The 27027-nt window shown below is 45.7% G+C and overlaps 1 protein-coding gene across 3 annotated transcripts in view; it reads left to right on the plus strand.

Moving 5' to 3' along the window:
* The window catches only part of LOC306928396 (roundabout homolog 1-like), a 177236-nt gene that overhangs the window by 89983 nt on the left and 60226 nt on the right, over positions 1-27027 (plus strand). For all 3 annotated transcript variants that reach the window (XM_079508452.1, XM_079508454.1, XM_079508453.1), the window contains one exon: positions 22418-22575. In XM_079508452.1, the coding sequence (XP_079364578.1) occupies positions 22418-22575 (158 nt within the window). The remainder of the gene's footprint in view (positions 1-22417; positions 22576-27027) is intronic.

Genomic DNA, 27027 nt, shown 5'->3' on the forward strand with positions numbered 1-27027 from the left:
GTGAGCGAGCGAGAGTAAAATTGCTGAAGGAAATCCAGGATCAGGGCAAGACACCACAGCAGCTTTGAAACATCAGAGTAGAAAGTATAGAGAAGAATATGGGAGGAGCCGAGCCTTGAGAGACAAAGAAACCCAGCAGAAGAAACAAAGGGAAGACTGAAGTTGGCGAATGGAATAAACTAGAAATGTGATGCGCTGCATGGTATGGACAGACAGACAGACAGACAGACAGACAGACAGACAGACAGACAGACAGACAGACAGACCACATATTAACTGTATGATGATTTCGGGTGCGACAGTACAGTATAGTGACAGTACAAAGTACAGTACAGTACAGTACAGTACAGTACAGTAGAGGGACCCCCTGGGGACCCCCACATGGTAACTCGCCGGAACTGGGCCAGCACCCTGGGCGCGTTCCTGTGGTTCTGGAACTTCCGGGGACCCCCCGGGGACCACCACAAGGAGTTGCACCACTCACTTCACACGGGAGTGATTTTTAGTATCATAACTGACTCCTCATTCCAAATATCATTTACTCAGCATAAGCACCTTTTGTACTACATCTCTTACACACACACCATTTTAAATTTTATATAAAACCTGAGCTTTTTCACATGTTTTATTTAACTACATTGCAAAAGAAGTAGCATTACTTTTGACAGTGCAGAAACATAATTGCCTTCCTTGATGTATTAACTCATCCAGTGCCACCAGCTGGATAACAGTTTTGGCCCTTGTTGCCACCAAAGCTCATTATAAAAGAAAGAAAATGTAATTCTATTGTGCATGTCATGTGCATGTCATCACCTGCACACCAGATTAGAGGAATTTTCAAAATATGGATAAAAAAAAAAAAAAAAAGAATATATATATATGTATATTTTCTTTTTTTTCTTTTTCAAAAAGGCGTCCAAAGGCGCCATTGGCACTCTCGGCCACCAGGGGGAGGCGTCCAAAGGCGTCAGGTGGCACTGAGACAGTTTTAATGAGCATCAACGACCATCACCTGGGCACAGTCACAGACGCACACAGCTCCCCTCTACAGTGCTCTACTACTGAAAGTGACTCAGTCTCATTTCTCTCCAAAAGCACTTGAATATGATGGAAAATTATTAAAGTTCACATTTCATATCACACACACCATGATTCACTAGCCCCCCTATTTAAATCGATTCATATCATACGATACGAGTCACCTAATGTTGCTGTGAGTGTCTTTAGGGTGACACACATCTCCTAATCTACCTAATTCATGGAGTGCAATCAGTGCATGTGCCTGAGGCCCAGGAAGGACAAGTCATGGGTGTTGATACTCAAATACTAAGCGTTCATTCCTGTGGTGAGCAAATGACAAGCCACTGTCATCACCGAAGACTGGCATGGCAACCAGTCGGAACATCGTGGTAAAATCACCTGGAGGCTATAGCATTAGCCAGCCACACATCACTCAGTCTCAACGTGGAATCAAACATTGACATATGGATGCCCGTCGCCATGGGGACGCAGTCTGGCCCCAACCCTAAACCTAACCTCACAGTAAGTCACGGGTTAGTGTTAACCTGCCGTGGGTTAGTTTTAACCTGCCACACATGTCGGGAGCACGGGTTAGTGTTAACCTGCCACGGGTTAGTGTTAACCTGCCGTGGGTTAGTTTTAACCTGCCACACATGTCGGGAGCACGGGTTAGTGTTAACCTGCCACGGGTTAGTGTTAACCTGCCGTGGGTTAGTTTTAACCTGCCACACATGTCGGGAGCACGGGTTAGTGTTAACCTGCCACGGGTTAGTTTTAACCTGCCACTCATGTCGGGAGTGACGGTGTTGTCGGACAAATGCATGTCGGACCCACGCAGTCCGTGCTAGTGATGAGGATTTATGAAACAGAACATGGCAGGAAATGTTTCCAAACCCAGCTATGTTGGAAGTTCATCAACAAAGTGTACACTGCGCACGCACGGACGCACGCACGCACGCACGCACGCACGCACGCACGCACGCACGCACGCACGCACGCACGCACGCACGCACGCACAAACGCACAAACGCATGTACAAACACAACTTGAATGCTAATGTCCAGTCTTCCCAAAACTTGCCTCTGACCACAGCATCAAACAGAATACTCTGTCAGAAACAAGACAGGCAGAAGCATCCATCCAGCATACATTTTTCATATAATCATAGGTTTTCTCTTGCCTGCTGCATATGATTTGGTGCTTTCCACCTTCTCCACTGTATCTATCCTATAGGCGGCCCTCAGAAAGACAGATTACCCCGTGGGCTGCTTTTTAAGCTGGGCCTGCTCTACAATAATCAATTTGAAAATGAGCAAACGAGAGAGAGAGAGAGAGGTAGAGAGAGAGAGAGTGCACGCTAGAGTAACCTAGCCTGTGAAATTATTCATCAGGGTTCTCTGGGTATCAGGGCTGTAGAGTTGCGGGGGATGGTAGGGGCTGTACCACAACCCCATGAGATAATTAGGGGGGAAAGACCGAGGAGTAGAAATAAGGCAGAGAGTATGTGCCAGGAATGAAGAGAAAAAATGAGAGGGAGGTAGAGAGAGTAATAGGTGCTGAGATGGGGGCTTGTTGGAAGGGTGGGGGTGGGGGTGGGGGTGGCGGTGCAACAGTGCAGTTGCTGTTAGGAGGATTGTTGCTACACCGGGGAAACCTTGCGAGCGAACGTGCAGGCGCAGCGGACGGAGGAGGGTTGATGAGTGAAGGGGAAGTGAGGAGAGGAGGTAGAGGTGTAAACGACGCGCGACGGCACGGCTCGACTGCCGTTCAGTCGTTGGTGAGAGAGAGAGGCCGGAGGGAGAAAACGAGGTAGTCACACACTTTTCTCGGGTGAGGCGACCCTTGCCTGCGACCGGCCTGTTGTCTCTCTCCTCTTCCCACCGACTAAACAAGGCCACGGAGGACGAGTCCTCTCCTCTCGCACTCCCCCCGGCCTTTTCGCTGCGTCTTCAACCCTCTCTCTCTCACTCTCTCTCTCTCTCTCTTTCTTGTTTGCCCCAGAACCCCCCCCCCCCCCCCATTCATTCCTCCCATTCCTCCTCTCCGTGGTGCAGCTTGGTCCAAACCAAACAGGCTTCTTGCGTTACTTGAATTACACTGCACTGTGTGTGTGTAATTGCGAGACGTTAGCCTCCATGTAACTGGTGATTGGTGGGTCTAATGTATGTGTGGGATGTGGGGAAGGGGGCATTGTGTGTTATTCCTCCACAAAAAAACAAACAATTGAATGCCTTCATATAGAATTCTAATCACAAAGGCATTCACAGTCACGTATTTACATGATTATTTTTTGGAAAGAGACAAGAGAGTGTCCAGTTGTTCAGAATGGTTGGAAATAATCATTATTTGCACACTGGTTGAACCGATGTGGAGCTAATGTTGTATACAGTACATAATCAGTGCAGTGATAAGGTGTCATATAAGGTTTATTACATGTCACAGACACACGCACGAAACCACACACACACACAAACACACACACACACACACACACACACACACACACACACACACACACACACACACACACACACACACACACACACACACACACACACACACACACACATACACTTTCCAATCGAGCTCGCACATGACAGCAACCTGTGACATCTCCGTTGGTGACATTTTCTATATTTTGTATTCCCCTACCTGGATATAGTGTTGGTGGTTGGCTGGCTCTGTGAAATAATGATTTTCTTGTTATCACTGATCCATTCTCCGGTGAGGAAATCGTGCATGGGATTGTGTCAAACGCAGCCTGTGCGTGTGCACTGTGCACGAGACTTTTGAGTCATCCGACGTCTCCTCCAGTGTTTCTACAATCCGTGTGTCTATACTCTGCATTGTCAGCATCTTCCCATTCCATGATAATGGAATTCCCTCCGCCGCAATGAAACATCGCGCGGTTCCGTTCCGTTATCTGACTGTATTATTGTACGTATCTCTCTCTGTAAATCAGAATAGCTTCCTTTGGAAAGCAAACAGCCCAGCTGCTCTATCAGGCACCTATTTGCTCACACTGTAGATTCTTTTTTCCTCTTCTTTTCAATTAGGCTACATTTTGTTTCATATTTCTGCTACAATGGAAAGAGTTTAAAGATGCGATTTTATACATGGCTATGTGTGCACACCAAAAATAGCAGATCTGCAAGCTCACAACACGCATGTCGGTCGCAGATGCTCAACCGAGTATATAAATCAGTTATTACAAGCCTGAAGCTGCAGCATCCTTCCCCCTGGGGCCCTGAATACTGTCTTAGATTGATGACAAGGAAATGACCAGGGGACCTCAATGTACTGTACATTAGTGTGTGAAACATACAGTATAGCTGGTGTTTGAGTATGTGCATGTGTGTTGTGTGTGGGTGTGAGCATGTGTGTGTTGTGTGTGGGTGTGAGCATGTGTGTGTTGTGTGTGGATTTGAGCATGTGCATGTGTGTTGTGTGTGGATTTGAGCATGTGCATGTGTGTTGTGTGTGGGTGTGAGCATGTGTGTGTTGTGTGTGGGTGTGAGCATGTGCATGTGTGTTGTGTGTGGATTTGAGCATGTGCATGTGTGTTGTGTGTGGGTGTGAGCATGTGTGTGTTGTGTGTGGGTGTGAGCATGTGTGCTTTAATTCTCTGTCTGTGTAGCATACCCATCTATTAAGGGGTGGCTCTAGCTATTTCGGAAGCTATTTCGGAAGCACCGTCGAATCCTTGGGATTCGACGGTGCCATCTATAAAGCACCCGACTATACAGCGAATCTGTGTTTGTCTAGTTGAGTGTTGGATGAATACGCACACGTGTGTATAGCTCTTTGTCTCTTTGTCTCTACTCTTTCCTGCGTGTGTGCGTCCGTGCGTCCGTGCATTTGTGTGTGTGTGTGCGTTCATTTGTGTGTGTGTGTGTGTGTGTTGATGTGTGTATTGTATGCTTTTTGCTTTTGCACACTTTCTCTCTTTGTTACCACACACTCCCACCTCCTGCATCCTCTCCTCTCCTCTCCTCTCCTCTCCTCTCCTCTCCTCTCCTCTCCTCTCCTCTCCTCTCCTCTCCTCTCCTCTCCTCTCCCTTCCTTGCCTCTCTTTGTGACCTCAGTGCACTGCATGCTCGGAGCATCTCTCCTGGGGTGTTTTCCTTCATTATTTTCTGTCTCTAGCCAAACAAAGGCCAGGTACACCATACGAATTAAATGAATGCTCAGGATTTCACTGAGGAAAAGCTTGTGATTTTTGAAATTTCACAAACAAAAAGGTGTACATTTTCACCTCTATAATAAGTAATAAAACAGCCTATATAATAAGTAATAAAACAGCGGCAGCCTGGTTCATGCAGCTAGTGCTTAAATGAACACTCGGGATTTTGCTAAGCAGGAATAATGCACTTAAATGTAACTTAAACAGGAGGCTTGCCTATTCGGTACAAAACTGAATTTTCTCTTTGTTTGGATTTGCATGTACTGTACGTGTACACCCTGGGGCTTGCCTCACGCTGCAGTGTGTTAGTGTGTGTGTATATTGTCCATGCATTGGGAGCTAATGTCAATTTTCCAGCCTAGCCCAAGGTGTTCAGTCCTATCACCGTCAATGAGGTCCCACTGCTCAAAGCAGTGCTTCCACGGTACATTTCTTTTTGCATGCATTTGTCTCAAGGTCTGTCTGCTGTCTGTCTGCTTGGCGATTCTTTTGTTTTTTTCTGAACAAAGCCTTGAAAATCTCAGGCAAAAAAAAAAAAAATGCATTCCTCCTTGTCAGTCTAGGTCGGAGTCGCAGTCTTTATCAGTAAATAAAAAGGAAAGAGGAAGAATAAAGGTATTTTTTCATCATACAAAATAAACGTGGACCGCCCAGCACCCCCCACCTCCCCACACACACACACGCACACATACGGAACACACACGCACACATAGGGACACGCACGCACGCACGCACGCACGCACGCACGCACGCACGCACGCACGCACGCACGCACGCACGCACGCACGCACGCACGCACGCACGCACGCACGCACGCACGCACACACACACACACACACACCTTCCCTTCCCCTGGCCTACCCATATTTTCTCTTCCTGTTAATGATCCCAATTACTCTCTCTAACAGCGCTGCCGTTTTTGCCGTATGGCGTGCTTATTGAAATGGTAATGCCACCATCTCAAAGCGGGACTCTCTCATTCAGCGGCCTCTAAGTGGATTTATTCATGGTGATATAGCCCTTCTCTGATGTAGAATTCCTCTAATGAGAGGGTTAAAGGCTGCCGCGTGCGTGGCCTTTGGCTGCGTTAATCGGGAGGGGCCCTCGGCCCTCCGAGAATGTGTCACAATTCTCCCGCCTGCGGTCCTGTCTGTTATTCAGGACTCTGTTTAGTTTTGTACCGTTTGCTATAGACTACATTCTCATAGTCTCATTAGCGTGTTCCTCCTGCCATCTAACGGCGTCTACACCGCAGCTGTTAGAGAGGAAACTATGAGCAGCCTGTTTGGGCTTTTCATGGTGTGTGTGTTTTGAAATTACAATCTTAATTTATGCGGGCCCCATGACACTAGAGGATAAATTGGGCAGATTTTAAGTCGGACTCGCCCCTCCTGTCCTGACAATCGCCGGGGGCGTTCCCCTTTCGACGATCTGCCCAAATGATTCTGTAATGGGAGGGCTTTACAGACATAATCTTAACGTTACTGGCCGGATCAGAGTCTCACCCGTTTTGAAGCTTGAAATCCTGCAGTGTGAAAGGAGCATTGATGGAATATTGAGCAGAACAGCCAATGACCGCGAGTCGACTGGGAAGCATCTCACCTCCAGCTTGTCTTGTGAAATCTATACTGCATGGCTGCCCATGCTGATTCCTTCTTCAGCCACGGCTTCATCCACAGTTGTTGTTTTCACCATTTGTAACCAAGTGCAACCAGCTGAGTGCTACAATCCATCTTCATATTTTGTACTATAGTTTCTGTAAGATCCAAATTCCCTGGAAGAGACACTGTGCAATTGTTTATTATAAATCTTTGTGAGGTCCTGCATCTTGAGTGAATCGCCCGATGTGTGCGTTCTTACAATTAAAATATATAGAACAAATCCATTAAATATGTCATTATGTTTCACATTTCACCGATACGATATGAGCTGATATGCCAAATGAGCCCATATCGGTCGGGCACTAATGTTGATGGTACTGTAACAAAGCTTGTCTTATATAGTGGACGATCCCGGCATGATCTCTTCGATCGCAGAAGGCCTACAGGTACAGGCCCCCATAGTGAACGGTGACTGTCAGTATGTAGGTCACTCTGCTCTGAGCCCAACAGCTTCTATCTATCAGCTGTAGTCTACCTGCCACTAACTGTCAACAATGCAATGTCTGGCAGAGTTTCCCCTGCTGTGTCTCTTATTAGAGCCATCTGCACCCCATGGTCACTGTGATGCTGTTGCAAAACATCAATGCCACTTTCAGGACATTGTGTAAAGACCTAAGTTAAACTCAGGCAGGATTGCAGTTTCTGTAGGCAGAGAGGCTGGCTTTGTGTGGACAGGAGTCAGTAGTTTCTGTAGGCAGAGAGGCTGGCTTTGTGTGGACAGGAGTCAGTCGTTTCTGTAGACAGAGAGGCTGGCTTTGTGTGGACAGGAGTCGGTAGTTTCTGTAGGCAGAGAGGCTGGCTTTGTGTGGACAGGAGTCAGTAGTTTCTGTAGACTGAGAGGCTGGCTTTGTGTGGACAGGAGTCAGTCGTTTCTGTAGACAGAGAGGCTGGCTTTGTGTGGACAGGAGTCAGTAGTTTCTGTAGACAGAGAGGCTGGCTTTGTGTGGACAGGAGTCAGTAGTTTCTGTAGACAGAGAGGCTGGCTTTGTGTGGACAGGAGTCAGTAGTTTCTGTAGGCAGAGAGGCTGGCTTTGTGTGGACAGGAGTCAGTAGTTTCTGTAGGCAGAGAGGCTGGCTTTGTGTGGACAGGAGTCAGTAGTTTATAGGCAGAGAGGTTGGCTTTGTGTGGACAGGAGTCAGTAGTTTCTGTAGACAGAGAGGCTGGCTTTGTGTGGACAGGAGTCAGTAGTTTCTGTAGACAGAGAGGCTGGCTTTGTGTGGACAGGAGTCAGTAGTTTCTGTAGGCAGAGAGGCTGGCTTTGTGTGGACAGGAGTCAGTAGTTTCTGTAGGCAGAGAGGCAGGCTTTGTGTGGACAGGAGTCAGTAGTTTCTGTAGGCAGAGAGGCTGGCTTTGTGTGGACAGGAGTCAGTAGTTTCTGTAGACAGAGAGGCTGGCTTTGTGTGGACAGGAGTCAGTGAGTGAGTGCGGTCATGTGGGTTGGTTTATCGCGTCTCCGTGAAGCATGTCGGAGCTCGCTACACTTGCTGCTCAGTCACTGATAACTGTCATGTGATCATAACACTGATAATGGGGAAAGGAAGGGAATTTAGCCCACACAGCGGCAAGGGCACTATTGTCAAAAAGGTTTGAATTGGACTTCGGTGGTCTACTGCTGGGAAATCCTGTTGGTGTCAGTGGAGAAAATATGAGTTAAACTACAGGTTATACATAGCACCTTAATAGAAGCTATCAGGGCTACTCCTCCATGGTCTGAATAACAAACATGTTGCTTCAAGGGCAACCGTCTCTTGGCTTTACAATTTCTTAACCGCAGAATTCACCTTTCCTCCCTTTCTCGCTCCCTTTCTCTCACACACACACACACACACACACACACACACACACACACACACACACACACACACACACACACACACACACACACACACACACACACACACACACACACACACACACACACACACACACACAGAGAGGAAATGGCTGTAAGTTATGTGTGGGAATGTTTTCTCTAAAAACACAATGAACCTAGAGCCTAGAATGAAATGGAAACACAATGAACCTAGAGCCTAGAATGAAATGGAAAGTGTTAAAAACACAATGAACCTAGAGCCTAGAATGAAATGGAAAGTGTATGTGGTTGTATTTAGTATGTGTACTTATGCTAGTGCGCACATTTCCGACAGGGCTCTCGTTCTTTCCGTTATAACTGATTGGAAAATCTCTACGTGGCACAAGTTTGTCCACAGAGATGGATCTCTAATAATCACAACTTAATCTCTACACATCTCTAATTTCCCTTTGCTACCTTGTTAGAATAAGTTTCCACATCCTTTCAGTGCAATTCTGAGGTATTGACCATCCCAGTTTTAACTTTGTGTGTGATTTGGAGATAGATAGATAAATAAATACCCATTCTTGGAGGATGTCACAAGAGAAGGATCTCTTGATACTTTTACACCATGAGGCGTGTATGACAAAGCAATGACAATGTGTAAATTCTACAGATCTCCTAGTTACTTCAACATTGTTCTTGTGAAGCTGCATTTTATGACAATTCGTCACTCTAGTAGGGCTGACCCCCAAATATAAAATATAATAGGGTTGTGACATTCGATTATTCTATCAAAAACATTTTTTTTACACAGTATGTATATTTGTATATTCCTATATACAGGTTTAATGTTTGTTTTTAGTTCAATGTTTGTTTTAAAAACGCCATTGACAATAAAGAGAATTTAATGTTTGTTTTACATCATCATGTTGTAAGATGATAAGAGTGCCCCTCACTTCATACAGTGTGATCTTTATACACCAATAACTGATGCAAAACAACAGATTTTTGAGGGGCGCTAGCCTCTCCTACTGTATGTCCAGCTTTTGGTGTGTGTGTGTGTGTGTGTGTGTGTGTGTGTGTGCACAAACGTTGTCATTCAAATGCTATTGACAATGAATGGACAATTTTGAGTGTTTGTGTAAACACAAACATTGCGTAACACAAACATTGATGACGAAGGTGAGGTCGCAAATTGTGATTGGCCGGAATGAGATGATGTATGATGATGTACGATGATAAGAGCGCCCCTCACTTCACACGGGTGTGATTTATTTTCACTAGTTTTAGTTAACTATAACAACCTTGAACAACCATCATTGTCATGTGTTGCTATTGGTCGTCATGGCTGCCAGTTCCCACCTGATGTTGTGTGGGAGTCCAGACTGCTCCACACCGTACCGAATAACCGCTAGCTTGCACAGCATCATCAGACCAGGACTCAAGTCTAAGATGTTCAGGTCATTCAGTAGAACGGGTGTAAATCTGTCGTCGTCTATGCCGTATCCTCCAAAGATGACGATACGATCTCCCACCATGCAACAGCACATCCTATACTTACCACAGAACGGTGGCCGTTTCCCCTTGATCTCAACCTTCTTCCAGGAGAAGGTCTCTGGGTTGAATTTCCACAGATCATTAAAGGTCTGCTCTTGGTTCCAGCCACCAAGTATGTACAGCTCCCCATTGTAGGTAAAAGCTGAATGATCCCAACGTTTGTCTAGGGGAAGCTGTGCAGAAGGCGTGCTCAGCCAGTGGTCGGTCTCTGTGTCAAACACTCTGAGGATGGCCTCGCCCCCTTTGCCGGCTTCACCCCCAAATACATACATCTTTGTCCCGATGATGGTGGCAGTGTGAGCCGTTAAAGCCGGTGGTGGCGTTCCTCTGGCGTTGAGTACAGACCAGACCATTGAGGTGGTGTCCAACTTGTGGAGGTCATTGGTGTCTCCAGTCCACTGGGTGCTCCCTCCATGGACATACATGACCTTCCCCAGGACACACGCCGAGTGGAGGAACCTTGAATCTGGAGCAGCCCCAGAAACCTTTGGTATGAGCCATCTGTGTGTGTCGACATTAAATGAAAGAACACCACAGTACTTCCTCGATAGGTCTTCCCGCCATGTGGTAACACCACCCCAGATGTAGACGACGTGGTCTATCAGCACAGCTGTGTGGCTGTAGCGCATGTGACCTCCTCTTCTTCTTCTCCTTCTTCCTCCTCCGGTTGTAAGCGGGGACAACGTCCTCCAGCGTAAAGACAATGTATTGAAGACCTTCACGTCGATGGGATCCGTGCTGTAGCTTCGGGAATCTTTAAAGGAGTAAACCTGGTGTCCAACTGCAACGACAGCTTGACCAGCTCTCTCTTTTCCGCCATCCTCTCTGGTCACCGTCCACCGAAGCATCTCCAGTCTTTCTGTCTCTCTTCTCACCAATGGTTCCCCCTCTTTCGTCAATGTCCTCAGTCTTCTTTCACCCTGTAGCATCTTACAGTCTATATTATAGACTATAGAGCTGTGAGTGATGTCATTCACAAGTTGAGTCACAACACAAACTGTTGGAGACAGAAACACGCATTTCTAACGCCATTGCGTTTGTGTGTGTGTGTGTGCCCCATAGCGATGATTTGATTGGCTGAGAGCTTAAAAAGTGAGGATAAAAAGTGGGGACAGAAAAGTGATTGGCCGGGAATGTGTGTGTGTATATCAGCACGACACTGTTATAGCCCCAGGATATATAGGGCCGCTATAGGGTTCAGCCAGTTATGGGCTATTTTATACTTCATCGTGGAATGGTATCACGCAAGAAATTGCCAGTCGAGCAACCTTTACCTTAGACTTGCTGTCATTCTACTGGTGTTGCTGTCTGGCATGGCTGCACCCTAATGGCCAACTTATATTGTACATTTGTTTGCAGTGTTATGTTATTTAACAATGTGAATAATGTTCTAGCGTTTCACTTCAATTACAGTGAGAACTGATGCCAGTGGCAGATTCTTTTCCCACACTAAGCTGCCAGGCAAAGCGAGGACCAATGCTTTCCATGGCTTGTTTTGGACAGCTCGCATGACAGCTGGTTAGGGCTTTGGCACAGGTTAATACACTGAAGAGGATCATACAGTATGAAGGTAGAAAGTCCATTTAGCGTACTTGGTGTGACTGACAACTTACCTGATGGTCTGAATTGCTGAACCGCTGTTCAACTCAGGTCTGCTGTCAGGGCACTAATTCTCTCAGTGTATCTCTCTCTCTCTCTCTCTCTCTCCCTCTCTCTCTCTCTCTCCTCTCTCCATGTCTGCCTACCTCTCTTTCCTGGGTTTCAATCTTCATTTCACTGTCTGTCTGTCTGAAAATGGTACATTTATATAGCGCCTATCCAAGGCGCTTTACATAGATTGTGCATTACATTCACCCATTCACACACACATTCTTACACCGATGGCGGGGGAAACCATGCAAGGCAACAACCAGCACATCAGGAGCAATTTGGGGTTCAGTGTCTTGCTCAAGGACACTTTGACACTAACTCTGGGGGAGCCCGGGTTCAAACTGGCAACGTTACCATCCAGCCACTCTACTCCTGAGCCACCACCGCCCGTCCGTCCGTCCGTCCGTCCGTCCGTCCGTCCGTCCGTCCGTTACTGACTATAGAGCACCGAAGTCTGACGTCACTTTCAGTAGAGGGCGTCAGTCCCCAGGTTCATGTATTTTTGAGTGGTGTAAACCACTCCTACAACTGGCTTTGTTAGTTTACGTGTCTGTCTGTTTGTCTGTCTGTCTGTTCGTACCAAAACAATTAGCATGGTTGCTATGGTCACCCAGTTCACACGGGTGTGATTTCATTACGTCAGACATTACGTCAGACCACAGCTGATCAGTCTATATAAGACCTTACACCACTCAGTTCACACGGGTGTGATTTTTTTATTTGCATTTTAGGTCGCTTCATATAAGAACTGTGTTTGAAAAATAAACCAACCACCCCGGCCTTTCTGTCAGGGGTGTGGCTGTGCGTCGTTAATGATGTCCATTCATATTTGATACAGCCAGTTTCTGGAGAAAATGAAATTAATGTGGCCGCAAAAGCCTTGAAACTACATATGAAGGCAATGTCGCTGCTAATATACGTCATGCCCAGCTGTCAACACATTGCGTTCCTGAGATTCCTCGTTGACGTAAGCTCAGCTGGTGGTGACTCGACTCGTACTAACCACGAGACATTAAATATCAATAAAATAAAAATAAAAATAAATGTAATTAACGTTCAGTTTCTGTTGTGCGACGGGCAGATGCAGCCACCCGCCTACCCGGAAATGTAGTCTCTGGGTTGTTTGGCTCGTTTCTAACGCTTATTTTGTTACTCTTTGGGTATATTTGTACATTTCCACCTTCAGTCGATGCTTCATATCCATATGAGTGAAAAGGCCGGGGTGATCGGTTTATTTTTCAAACACAGTTCTTATATGAGGCGATCTAAAATCCCCCTATGGAGATTACAATGCAAATAAAAGGTACACGAACCTGTGGACTGACGCCCTCTACTGACAGTGACGTCAGGACTTCGGTGCTCTATAGTGCCTACTCTTTCCTTTCTTCGAATCTTCATTTCACTCTCTCTCTGCCTCTGCCTCTGCCTCTCTCTCTCTCTCTCTCTCTCTCTCCCCCCCCCCCCCCCCCTGGTGCAGAAGGAGATGTGTATGGTGGATTAAAGTGAAGGATACCCAACCCTTTTAGCTGGCTTTAATGTGCACCCCTCCTCACCAATGATCCACTCTGCAGTGCACGTACATCAAAATCAACACCCCTCCTCACCAATGATCCACTCTGCAGTGCACGTACATTAACAGGCTTACAGTGTCAGAAGGGCCAGGCGTCCATTAATAACTGATGAAGCAACACAAGGGTACAGTACATCCTGATTCATGCACGCGCGCACGCACGCACGCACGCACGCACGCACGCACGCACGCACGCACGCACGCACGCACGCACGCACGCACGCAGACTCAAAAAGGCATTGATTAAATGTGTTAATGCAAAAATGTAGGTAGCCTACACAATAAAATTGAGTGTTAGCCTAATTTAACCACTTACCACTGAGTCACTTAACCACTTAACTACAAAAAAAGATTATTATTTACTATAAATAATTAAATACACGCAAGCACGCACGCACGCACGCACGCACATACGCACACACACACGCACACACACACACACACACACACACCATACACTTTTAATACTATCCTATGTCTGATTCATGCTTTATCGTACAACGACAACGAGTCAACGAGTCATTGTGAGCTTCTAGATGTGCCTGTTTGGCGTCAGTGTCGTATGATATGAGTCTACAGTATAAGCATTACTACAGAAGGATGTTCTTTGAACATGGAGTATAGTCGAAGGGCTGAGTGGGATGAATCTGACCCTGTTAGACCCATGAAGTTGAGGTAATTGGCGCTCCAAACTTAAGGTGGATTTAAAGGCTTACTGTGTATGTATGAAAGAGAAAAGTACATCTCTATGGAGTAATGATCTGTTTGCAGGAAATTAAATTTGAATGCGTTCAGCTGGGAGGAGGTAGAAGTGTGGTTGTGGATTTGTTCATCGTGTGTGTGTGTGTGTGTGTGTGTGTGTGTGTGTGTGTGTGTGTGTGTGTGTGTGTGTGTGTGTGTGTGTGTGTGTGTGTGTGTGTGTGTGTGTGTGTGTGTGTGTGTGTGTGTGTGTGTGTGTGTGTGTGTGTGTGTGTGTGTGTGTGTGTGTGCGCGGGCGCGTGTTTGCGTGCCTGTCTTCCTATACTATACCACAAAGTGTACAAATTGGTAACTTACTGTGCATCCTGGGTCGGGTACAGGCTTTAGTTTAGACATACTATTGGTCCGACTGTCGTTAGACCAATAGAACCTACCTCAAACCTTAACCTAACCATAACCGCAAGCACGGGAGCAGCACACACACCGACCGTATGTTCGATCGTTGTTTCCGCATGTCGGTCCGTTGCTGTGTCTAATCTACGTGTGCATCCCGTGTCTGTCTGTCTGTCTGTCTGTCTGTCTGTCTGTCTGTCTGTCTGTCTGTCTGTCTGTCTGTCTGTCTGTCTGTCTGTCTGTCTGTCTGTCTGTCTGTACGACCACCTATAAAACAAGGTGTAAATGTTGGTACTGTGTATATATATATAAATATTGATACACATGATTGTGTGAAGGAGATTGGGGGGGAGGTGGAGGGAGATGGATGCAACGGGAGGGAGGTGGAGATGGAGGGGCCGGAGGGATAAGATGGAAGGAGGTGGAAAGAGGTGGAGGGCTACACAGGAGAAGGAGGGGTGAGGTGGATGGAGATGGCCAGAAGCAGAGAGGTGTGTGTGTGTGTGTGTGTGTGTGTGTGTGTGTGTGTGTGTGTGTGTGTGTGTGTGTGTGTGTGTGTGTGTGTGTGTGTGTGTGTGTGTGTGTGTGTGTGTGTGTGTGTGTGTGTGTGTGTGTGTGTGTGTGTGTGTGTGTGTGTGTGTGTGTGTGTGCAGGGGGGAGAGAGAGGTCAGACCACAGATTGAGAGGGAAAAAAGCAAGGACTTCAATTCTACTGGGACTGGAGGGATTATCTGTGTATTTTTAAGGGGGTGCAGTTTCGCATCTGTTATATTGTGTTATCGGCTCAGCTCACAGCTCGGAGGTATTTTCATCAGTGCCGACAGGGTCACGTTTGAGCAGTACAGTACAGTACAGTACAGTACAGTACACTACACTACACTACACTACAGTACAGTACAGTAAAAAAAGTGCATTTTATATAGCGCTTTTATCCAAAGCGCTTTACATTCACCGATTCACACACATATTCATACACCGATGGCAGAGGAAACCATGCAAGGCACCAACCTGCACATCGGGAGCAATTAGGGGTTGCAATTAGAGTCTTGCTCAAGGACACTTCGACACTAACTGTGGGTTGGATGGGAACAGGGATCCTATGTGGTACAGTACAGTACAGTACAGTACAGTACAGTACAGTACAGTACAGTACAGTACAGTACAGTACAGTACAGTACAGTACAGTACAGTACAGTACAGTACAGTACAGTCAAACACATACTTTAGCAGCACTGATGTTTACTTATTTTTCTTTTCTTATGCTCGCCATCGTGCCAGAATCTGCTTCTTTTATGTTCCTGTTATTGTACAGTGCGGTGATGATGATGACACACAGAACGTTACATCAGCTTTTTTCCCCAGTCTGATGATTTCGGAGACATAGGGCTCCATTTTCGTCACCGCTAAAGCCCTTATCCCTAAATTTTGCAAAACATTTTTGCATAGTTAAAATGGCCAGTCTACAAGCTCACAACGTGTCAATGTAGATTGGCTAGTTAAACTATTCAAAAATGTTTTTCAAAATAGTAAAAAACAGCAAAGAAGTTTAGGGCTAAGGGCTTTAGCGGTGACAAAAATGGAGCCCATAGTCTATGACCCTTACATGGTTCACTTTTACCCTTTCAGAATTAAATGAACACTCAAGGTGATGAATATAATATATAAATCAAGGACTCTGACCCTGCTACAGTGCCCATGGTGTTGAAGTAATTGCTGCTCCGAACTTAAAGTGGGTTTAAAAAGTCTTTCTGTATGTATGAAAGAGAAACATTTTTGCCCTGGCTGGTAAATATTTATGGAGTAATGATCTGTTGGTAGAAAATGGAATTTGAATGTCAGTCAGGGAGGAGATGTAACGTGTGGTGCATTTATAGTGGATGCATGTGTGAATGTATTAATCTCTGGGTGTATTTATGAGCACGACCTTATACATCTATCCTCATCTGTATGTATGCCACCTTCACTTTTTGCCAGGTGCGAAGCACCCTGGCCTACATCTGCACGCACCACTACTGACGACCGTAAAGACGACTCTAAACACGACCTATAGTCATGATTGGCTGCCTCCTAGCGACCTCTCTAGCGACCTAGTCATAATTGGCTGCCTCCTAAGCCAATGGGAGTCTCAGCGGCATAAAAACCCATCCTCTGAACGCCGCAACGCGGAACGAGTGGCAACAGCAGCTAATGTTATGAGCTAACTGGAGCTATAGGAAAGCCATAACAAAACACTGTGAGTGAACCAACAAAAGAACGTTGAAAACAAATGAAAACGGGCACTACAAGAGCTTGTTGCACCTGGCAGTTATTTTCTTGTTTCTTTATTCACACATAATATGAAAGAGGTAGCTAATCTAAAAACAAATAGGATCAATCTGTTGCAAGGAGGTCCAAACTGGACTGGGGTCGTTTGGTAGCCTATGGAATTGGAATGTTCTCCCAGTTCACGTTGGTTTCCTCCTGGTGTTGGGGGTTTCTCCCCACACCTAAAGGACATGGTGCATGTGGGACATACTCCTGGTGTTGGGGGTTTCTCCCCACACCTAAAAGACATAGTGCATGTGGGACATACTCCTGGTGTTGGGGGTTTCTCCCCAACACCTAAAGGACATGGTGCATGTGGGACATACTCCTGGTGTTGGGGGTTTCTCCCCACACCTAAAGGACATGGTGCATGTGGGACATACTCCTGGTGTTGGGGGTTTCTCCCCACACCTAAAGGACATGGTGCATGTGGGACATACTCCTGGTGTTGGGGGTTTCTCCCCACACCTAAAGGACATGGTGCATGTGGGACATACTCCTGGTGTTGGGGGTTTCTCCCCACACCTAAAGGACATGGTGCATGTGGGACATACTCCTGCCAGTGCCCTTGACTCAGGTATTGACCGTAGAGCTGGAGCTGCTCCCTGGGCACTGCTCATTTAACCGTTCAGGGACCACGGAAAACAAAACATCTGCTCCACGAGAGGAAATTAAGGCCATGATGAATGGAATGCTATGGATAACCAAAGTGTATATATCAGCTTGTATTCCATTCTCTTGCATATTGTACCTTAGTGGGGCTTTCGGTAGTCACGTTTGCAGTCTCTCCCTGTTGGCTTAGAGTTCAGCCAATCATGAAAAGCTCACCACTAGACCATGTGACTAGACTAGAAAGTCTGATCATTGATCAGCTGTGCACGCTGATAAAAAGATTGAACCAATGAAAAGTATTAAAAAGCACTTCGGACAAAACCTCTTAACTCCATTGGGCCCTCAAACTGTGTGCTAAAGCAGCTAACTCCACCACCTCTCCCCCTCTCATGCAAATAATTGACAATATATATATAGAGTCACAATACCAACTTTAATGAGGCACTATTGCTTTGTTTTAAAAATATAAGATTTCTTCATTTCCTGAAAAATGAACATTTTGGAGTTTAGGTGGTTTCTCCCCGACAGCAGATATATGTTTTTCTCCACTTATCTAAGAACATTCAAGCTGCCGTGAACTTTGCAGCTAATTATCCTTATGTTCACAAACTGGTGGGAGTAAAAAATGGGGTTCTTCCCTTAATTAGTCACACTTTCAATAAATCTATTAATGCCTCCATACACCCTGAGGGTTTGCATTGTCGTATAGCTACTGTACTGTAACTCTTTCTATCAAGAATTGTATTGTTACTCTATAGAATCTATAGAAATGTAAAATTATGCCGCTACTTTGCAGACTTGAGACCAATTGAGATCTATATTGAAAGTGCAAAAGCAATTAAATGCTAAGAAAAAAAAATCTAGAAACACAATTTATTGATTTAAATGAGGTTGTTTGGCTTGCCTGATAAGTTGAAAGCAACACACACACCAAATTGCTTTTTCCTCTTCTGTGGAGCAGGGAATAAAAAAACACTAAAAATCAAACTTCAAAGCAAATCTCAATTCCCTCACACACTGGTTACCTTATCTATTAAAAACACATCAACATTTCAGTCGCAAGGACCTTCCTCAAGAAGTTAAGTTACTGACATCAACAATACTTTAATATCAGCCCCACTACAGACGTCATGTTGAAAGCATTAGATGGCTGACCGCCATCAGAAATGTTTGAAGGGACCAAACTATTGATCTGGCTAGAAATGTAACATGACATGAGGAAGTAATGTGCATACCTGATCGTCCTTCTCCTCCTTATCAGTTCATCAGTAGACTTCCTTGATGTTGGTAGAGGTTCTGCCTTTGCGACATTTTGTGAGATTGCTTTATCCACATCATGGTACTACACAGCTGAATCTGGAGTGCTAATTTAACAAGTAGTTTCACTGCATTAAATTAAAGCACTATATACGAAGGCAAAGCAGAGGGCCACGGCTGCAGGGGTAGCTTTGGTCATGGTTACAGAAATCCATGCTGTGATGCAGTGCAGTGATAAGGCCGCTCAGCGTGCCCCAATCGCCCCAGTATGTGTGGCGACAGAATGTGCTCTTGTTAGGCCCGGTGTGTGTGTGTGTGTGTGTGTGTGTGTGTGTGTGTGTGTGTGTGTGTGTGTGTGTGTGTGTGTGTGTGTGTGTGTGTGTGTGTGTGTGTGTGTGTGTGTGTGTGTGTGTGTGTGTGTGTGTGTGTGTGTGTGTGTGTGTGTGTGTGTGTGTGTGTGTGTGTGTGTGCGTGTGTCTCTAGAGCAGATTTTTGGTCCTCTGCTGCGGAGGAGGGCTTCACAAGATCTGACTAAGACTCCATATAGGCCAGCAGTCAGACACGATCAAATCCCAGGGCATCAAGGCCAAGCACCGCTACTTTGAAGTGGGCTGTGAGATTCTCTGCTGGAGGGATCAGATGGAGGGAGCGAAAAGAAGAGGGCAGGACATGCAAAGCTTCAGTTGTGTGTTGCCTGGCGGGCTGGGGTGGCGTCATTATGGGAGCCTTCGTGGACAAAGGGTGAGCCGTTTGAAGACTGCATGTCTGAATAACGTGAGGAGGTTTTTGAAACGGAGCAAAGCCAGTGCAGTCAGGTTGAGATGTGATGATCGCCGGGAGATCAAAGCTAAACCCAGTTACAAGTGTGTTATGCATCGGTGTGATTTAAAGCATCGTTCTTATGTTAGGTCCGTGGCATGTCGTCACAGAAGAGTACATTTCAATTATTTTCTAAATCTGGTCGTTTTTGTATCTAAAGGCATTTTTGTCAAATTATCATTAATCAAAAGTGTTGAAGTGTAAATTACCCTTAACCATAATTCCACTACTAGTGAGACTCCTATAATGAGATCAGGAAATCAGTTGAACCAATGCTCTTTATTGGTAACATTTGGACCCCATGGGGAGTTTCTGTGTCCAGTTATACATATACTTTTTGAATAATCAGATAAAAGTCAGTCGGTTTTCACACAGTCACACTCTCTCTCTCTCTCTCTCTCTCTCTCTCTCACACGCACGCACGCACGCGCACACACACGCACACGCACACACTCACACACACACACTCCCACACACACACACACACACACACACACACACACACACACACACACACACACACACACACACACACACACACACACACCCACACACACACACAGAGAGAGAGAGTTCCCGTGCTTCCACTTTCTTCCTGTCTAAAGAAACCTCAGCCGTGTTTCTGTGTCCCATAAGGAATTCCTTTTATCATGTGACATGGCAGAAAGAGGGGGAAGGGGCTTTGGGCAGCTGTTTCCCATCAGGACTCAGTCAACTGCACTGCAGTACAGTACACCAGTCCTCCTAACCCTGCTCAGAGCGGCACGGCTCAGACCAGAGCCAGACGGGGGCCAAAACGTTTCCAATTAGAGGGTCATCCCAATTTGTTCTCATATCCATGGCGCTCATCAGGCATCTTGGCCCCCCTCGCCTTTTGTTGTACACAAATCCATAGCCAAGGGTGAGAGGGCTGCAGCCATCTGGGAACGATTACGCCTGTTCCTCATTGTTTCCTGTCTGTTTTCCCCGGCTCAGCTCTGCTGAGCTCCGCTCTGTACTGTACTGTACTGCACTGCTGCTCCATCCACATTGGCTCAGCTCCCTTGGCCTGTTCGAGCCTCTCTAAGCTCCCTGCGTTATTTAAGACCGGTGGTTAACGCTTTAGCGGCAGTGGTTGCCCATGCACTGGCATTCAAATTAGCACACCGCCTCATGTCGGGAGCGGGAGTCTGCTGCTCAGTGATATGGAACGACAAGGAGATTCCAGGAGATTAGTTTAGCATACGTTTCCTACTGTAACCCCACTCGTCCCACTCACCATCTCATGCCTCGTTCTGCGCCGAGCCCATTAGCCGTCCTCTCTATTTCCCGATTGTGCATCTTTCCCTGATCGTATATATATAGCTTGCTCGTACAAGACTTTGACTCTCATTTCCAATTTTAATGTGTACTGGGCCATGCTAATGTGCAAAACCCTAAGATTATCCCAAGTACATTTATTGCCTCAGTGATTCTTTTTTTTTTGTACAATGCTTGTGGGGTCTCCAATCCTCCACCACTAATTGCAGCCCTGTTCCTCCTTATGATGCTTGGATCTTGGGGCTAGCAATGGAGACAGGATGGAGCTGCCTGTGTGACCACCAGAAAGCAGCCAGTCCTATTGGCCGATCGGTGCCAGTGTGTTGTCTTTGTCTCCAGTTCAGTTCAGCCCCTGGCCCTCCCCAGCCCTCTCTCTCTCTCTCTCCACACAGGCCCAGTACTGTCTATGTGGAGAGTTGAGAAATTGCTGTGGTAAGTTTCCCCGTTTCCTCCCTGGATCTCACCTCTCTGGGCTGCTCGGTAGCAGCATGGCTTCCCGTCTTCATTACTGTCAGCCATTAAGACAGCCAGGAGTTGCCTTCTCAGCAGCTCCAGTCGATATCCCAGGTCTCCATACTGTACGTTAGTGTGTGTAGAGTATAAGAGAGTTGCCCGGAGAGCAGGCGAGCTGGCGGTGATGTCGAAGTGCTCGTTAGAAAAGCAGTAAAATAAAGTTTATCAATGCAAATGCATTAAGATGAAATTAGAACGGATGGAATGGACTTTAATTATTCAGTAGAGAGGGGGCTGTTCTAAAACACTTTACGTTGTCTCTAATTTGATCAGCTTTATAAGAAATGTTTACAAGTTAATAGTTCTCTCCATTCATTTGAGGTTCATTCAAATCTTGATTTATTCTCGAGAAGACATTGAGGTTGCCCTCATTTGCAGTGTCGCCGAGACATAACTCTCGAATGTCGGCTCTAGCGTCTCAGCGCTGCCTCTCGTTGCTCAAGCCTGCCAGAGATGCCGCGCCTCCATCGTTGTAACAGTTCCCTAATTACTGCTGTAGTCTTTTCTCACCAAGCGGGCCGAGTGGTTCGGCTCGCTGGGACCTTAATCTCAATAAAATAATTTGCGACGGATCTTAGATAAGATAAATAAGCAGCGTCGGGAGAGGGATTGGATAGGGATTGGAAGCCTAATGCTTAACAGTGCATGCCACAGAGATATCTGTTAATGCCTGGGTTTTGGGAGTTGTTTAACAGTACTTAGACCACTGGTTCTCAACATGGGGTACGGGGACCCCCCCAGAGGTCCTTGAGGGGGTTCTAGCACGGGTCCCCAGCTAAATGATTGACAGGTAGGAACCAAATAGACCCTCACAGGTCTGCAATTCAGAGAATGTACAAATGTACGCTCTCATAGTTATATGAAGACTGAGGATTTTACAGTGGATTGGCGTTCCATTGAAACTCCAATGAAATTTTGGTCTGTGGCCTCATGCATATCAAACTGGGGGGCCTTGACATTAAAAGTTTCACGACTCACTTTAGACAGCATTTTGCGATGCTTCTTCTGTTGGATCATTCTCATCTTTAGTGAGGCTTTTATTCTCTATTCTCTATTCATCTCATTCTCTCTCTCTGTTCCACAGTTCTACGAGACGACTTCCGTCAGAACCCGGTGGATGTGATGGTTGCGGTGGGTGAGCCTGCGGTGCTGGAATGCCAGCCACCCCGAGGGCACCCTGAGCCCACCATCTCCTGGAGGAGAGATGGCACCAACATAGATGGCAGAGATGAACGGATCACGGTAAGAAGACGGAGCGTTTTCACTCGACACATCGTTGGGTGTAGGTCGGGGGAAAGAAACCTCAGTCCATATCTCCATCTTTCAACGTTTTGAGCGGTGCCTAACCACTCCAATGACTGGCTCTGTCTGTCTGTCTGTCTGTCTGTCTGTCTGTCTGTCTGTCTGTCTGTCTGACTGACTGACTGACTGACTGACTGACTGACTGACTGACTGACTGACTGACTGACTGACCTAAAGTGGCACTGTTGAGCAGCCTAAAGGGTCATTCACACTGAGCAACTGCAGCCAGCCAGCGGTGTTGTTGAGCAGCCTGCACCGCTCAGTTCACACGGGTGTGATTTTTTTCCAATAAATGAAAGCCCTACTATGTCGTACAACAGTGTCGCACAAAAGTAGCAAAAACTGCAAGCTCACAACGCGTCTCGTTATGCCGTGCTGTGGGCTTGTAGATCTACTATAGTGAAAGTGGTTAAGTGTGAATGGGTTTTATAATTATTGAACCACTGAAAAGTATTAACAACAGCTTGTGACTAAATAATATCGAGATTGGATCCTTTGGGACACAGGTTCTTGTTTCCATTAAGTGAAATGTAATGGTCTTGGAAGTACAACTAAGCTTTCGGTCTGACAGCAACAACATTATTTTCCACTCTGCACTACTGTACCATGGCCAAATAAAGACAGCATTGCTGTCCAACTTACATGAAAGCCAACAATTATTAAAACGGGAACAAAATGATGAAATATCCTCACAAATAAGAACAAACTCATTATTACAATCAATCAAAACAGAGTGCATTTTTTCAACCAAAGACTTTCTTCTTTTTTTTAAAAATCCAAACACAAATTGAGTATGGCGGCAATGCGTGGCGAGAGGAGGAAGAGAAACCATCAATGATTTGGAAAGAGTTTGCATACGTGATGCACATGGATACAAAACAAAGAGGGAGAAAATCGCCAACAATCACAAAACACATTGTGTGCGCGCGCGTGTGTGTGTGCGTGCGTGTGTGCGTGAGCATGCGTGTATGTATGTGTATATGTGTGTGTGTGTGTGTGCGTGTGCGTGTGCGTGTGTGTGATGTACGTGATGCACATGGCTACAAAACAAAGAGGGAGAAAATCGCCAACAATCACAAAACACATTGTGTGCGTGCGTGCGTGCGTGCGTGCGTGCGTGCGTGCGTGCGTGCGTGCGTGCGTGCGTGTGATGCATATGGATACAAAACAAAGAGGGAGAAAATTGCCAACAATCACAAAACACATTGTGCGTTTGTGCGCGTGCGTGGGTGCGTGAGTGTGTGTGTGTGTGTGTGTGTGTGCGTGCGTGCCGTGCGTGCACACGGGCACATGTGTGCGACGTGCCTGCGCCGTGTGCTTGCTTGCCTGCCTGCGTGCGGATTGATTTGTTTGTTTGCATGCCTGTGCATGTTCCTGCATGGGGACTTATACGGGAACAGATTCAAAGCCCCTCCTTCTTAGGAATGACAGGTAGGTAGTCTCTGGGGGGACTAGTGATGGACAGAGACGAAGGACAGGACAGGATCAGAGGAGCCACAGAGAGGGAGTCCTCTGAGGGAGATGCTGTATGCGAAGGCTCCGTTGTGCTTTGTACTTGTGTTTATTCTGCTCCCTAGCCTGGCTCTTTGTTCTGCCAAATCTTCTTCATGTATGGAAATGTGGGTCTTTATACTGTTGGACTGCATGGAAGTCAGTCAGTTCATACGAACACCAGTGGTGGAAAAAGTACTCATATGTTTTTTTCATGTTACTTAAGTAAAAGTACAACAGGCTGCTAATACCGCATTGTAGAACTACTCCGTTACAAGTAAAAGTCCAGAATTCAAAGTGCACTTTAAGTAGCAAAAGTAGAAAGTATTATGCAAAATGTCCCATTATTACATGTTTTCAAATGTATACAAATATTTTGAAAATTGCCGATCTACAAGCACACAATGCATTGACGCATTGTGAGCTTGTAGATCGTCTATTTTCAAATGGCCGAAATGTGTATATAGGGCGTGTTTGTAATAATAATGTAAATTTACAAAGTAACTAGTAACTAAAGTTGTCAATTAATTGTAGTGGAGTAAAAAGTACAATATTTGCCTGTAAAAGGTAGTGGAGTAAAAGTACTGACAATTTTACATACTCAAGTAAAGTACAAATACCTCAACATTTTGACTGTACTTTTTAAGTGCAGTATAAGTAAATGTACTTAGTTACTTTCCAGCACTGATAGACGAACACCAAAGCGGTTTGCTACAAGTGATGCAGTCAGTGCTATCAGGCAGCTCCCCTTAATTGATTTACCCCCTGGGACTCTTTCTCAACGCTGCATGGAAAAACATTTTATTAGGAGGCACAATTAAAAAGGTTTGCGCTTGCACATACAGTACAGCCACAATTCTATTAAGCAGCACATGAAGCAAAGTACTGTTTGCTCTCCACATAAAACCTACAGCATCTCTATTCTGGGCATGTATTTGTATGTTAAAGAATCACACCCGTGTGAAGTGAGGGGCACTCTAATCATCACCAAGATACCCATTGGTCTAGATACTTGTCTAGATACTTCCTTAATGTTAACGAAGTCCACACCCACAACACCAGAGAGAGTGCAACGAACCATGTACAACCCAGATTCGGCACAAACAAGGGACTAAATACTTTTCGCTCCTATGCCACCAAAATGTGGAACGCCCTACCAACAGTCATTAAGACATGCGAATCCCTTGACTCCTTCAAAACCGCTCTCAAAGGGCACCTACGGATGGCTGCAATTCGAAACTGGCCCCCGTAAAATCTGAATCCCCCCCCCACCGCCCCCCCCTTTTCCCCTCACTGTATATGTTTCTTTTCCCTTTTTACCTCCATTATGATGAATTCCTGTTCTGTTCTTTGTCTATATAGAAGTGTCTATTTGTACGTCTCTAATTGTTTTGATGAAATGAACATGGTGGACCCTGTTGTAAACATGTGTAATGCTTAATTGGGTCGTCCACTCACAGTTAACAGCCTTTGTATTGAGTTTGCTTGAAATGTACTGTAATTCTGCAAACTGTTAATACAATTTTCAATCAATCAATCAATCAATCGTACATCATCATCAATAATGGTGGGCACTCATTGGCCAAGGGTTCCCACCGACACACCCATCCGATTGGCTCAGAAACATGACGTAAGTTCTCCATTCATTGTCAATGGCATTTAATGTTTGTGTTCAGACAGAAGCTACACTTACAAGAAATTGCGATCATTCGTCAAAAAGGAGTAGAGGTAGAAGGAATAAAGACTTATTTACCCCTACCCCCTTCTTATATAATATTCATAATCCATATAAATAAATATATACATTTATATCATATCAATCCTATGATATCTGTACTGTATATATATAAAACACAGATCTACAAGCTCACAACATGTCGCATTGTGATCTTGTAGATCATCTTTCATTCGGTGAAAAGATTTGGTGTAGAGGGAGAAAAGGAGGGGGGCTAAGTATAGCCTCATAAATAAATACTGAAACCTTAAGGAAAGTTTATGCATGTACTATGTGTACTATATGTAAACTCTTAATTTCCATTTTCCACCCATTCAGTTGCATTTTTGGGGACCCGCCCAAAATAATTTGGCGACCACCCGAGGGGTCGCTACCCCCAGGTTGAGATATAGAAGAGAAGCTAACTCATATGAATGGACCGTTTGATGGCTGGCAGCAGTAGGAACTAAGGAAGGATATGTGTTGTTCCAACTGTGTGAACCAGCAAGTAGACGGTGGCCAGTATTTCAGAGGTATATTTCACGGAGCTCAGCAACTCTACTGAAGTGTGCTTGAGCCAAAATGACAAATGTTCAGCATTCCTCATGGACACTATACTGTAGGTGACTCTGTACCTCTCCCTGTACCCTCTTTAAGCCATTAAGACCGGGAATGCATTTGTGTAACCTTAGATTATAACCACCTTTTTTTTGTATAATTTTTATCCCACGTTTTTGCAACCCAATTTTTCACCCAGTGTCAATTATCTAATGTAACCCTGCGCGCTACACTTCTTCTGCCAACCTGGGGGGGCAGTGGACTGACCTCATGCTTCCTTCTATGCATGAGTAGTCCAAGCTTCTTCTTTTCACCTGACCAGGGGAGTTTCCCCGGCCGGATGTAGCGCGTGGAAAGAACACGTTATTCCGACCAGTTCTGTTCCCCTCCATTAGGTGCCCTGGCTGGCCAGGGCGAGGTCGTTTAGAGACCAGGATTACTGCATGTTTTTTGTGAGGGTACCTACCCTAGGGTACACGGGGAGAACATGCAAACTCCACACAGAAAGTGTGGCATCTGCCATTTTTGAAAAATGTGAAATTGTGACGCAAATGATATTCTTTCACAGAAAATGTGGTAACTACAATATTGGCTTCTAGGGGGGGTCCCTGGCTGGAACAACATATTTT

Source organism: Electrona antarctica (genome assembly GCF_951216825.1).
Source record: "Electrona antarctica genome assembly, chromosome: 8".
In the NCBI taxonomy this organism is placed as follows: Eukaryota; Metazoa; Chordata; class Actinopteri; order Myctophiformes; family Myctophidae; genus Electrona; species Electrona antarctica.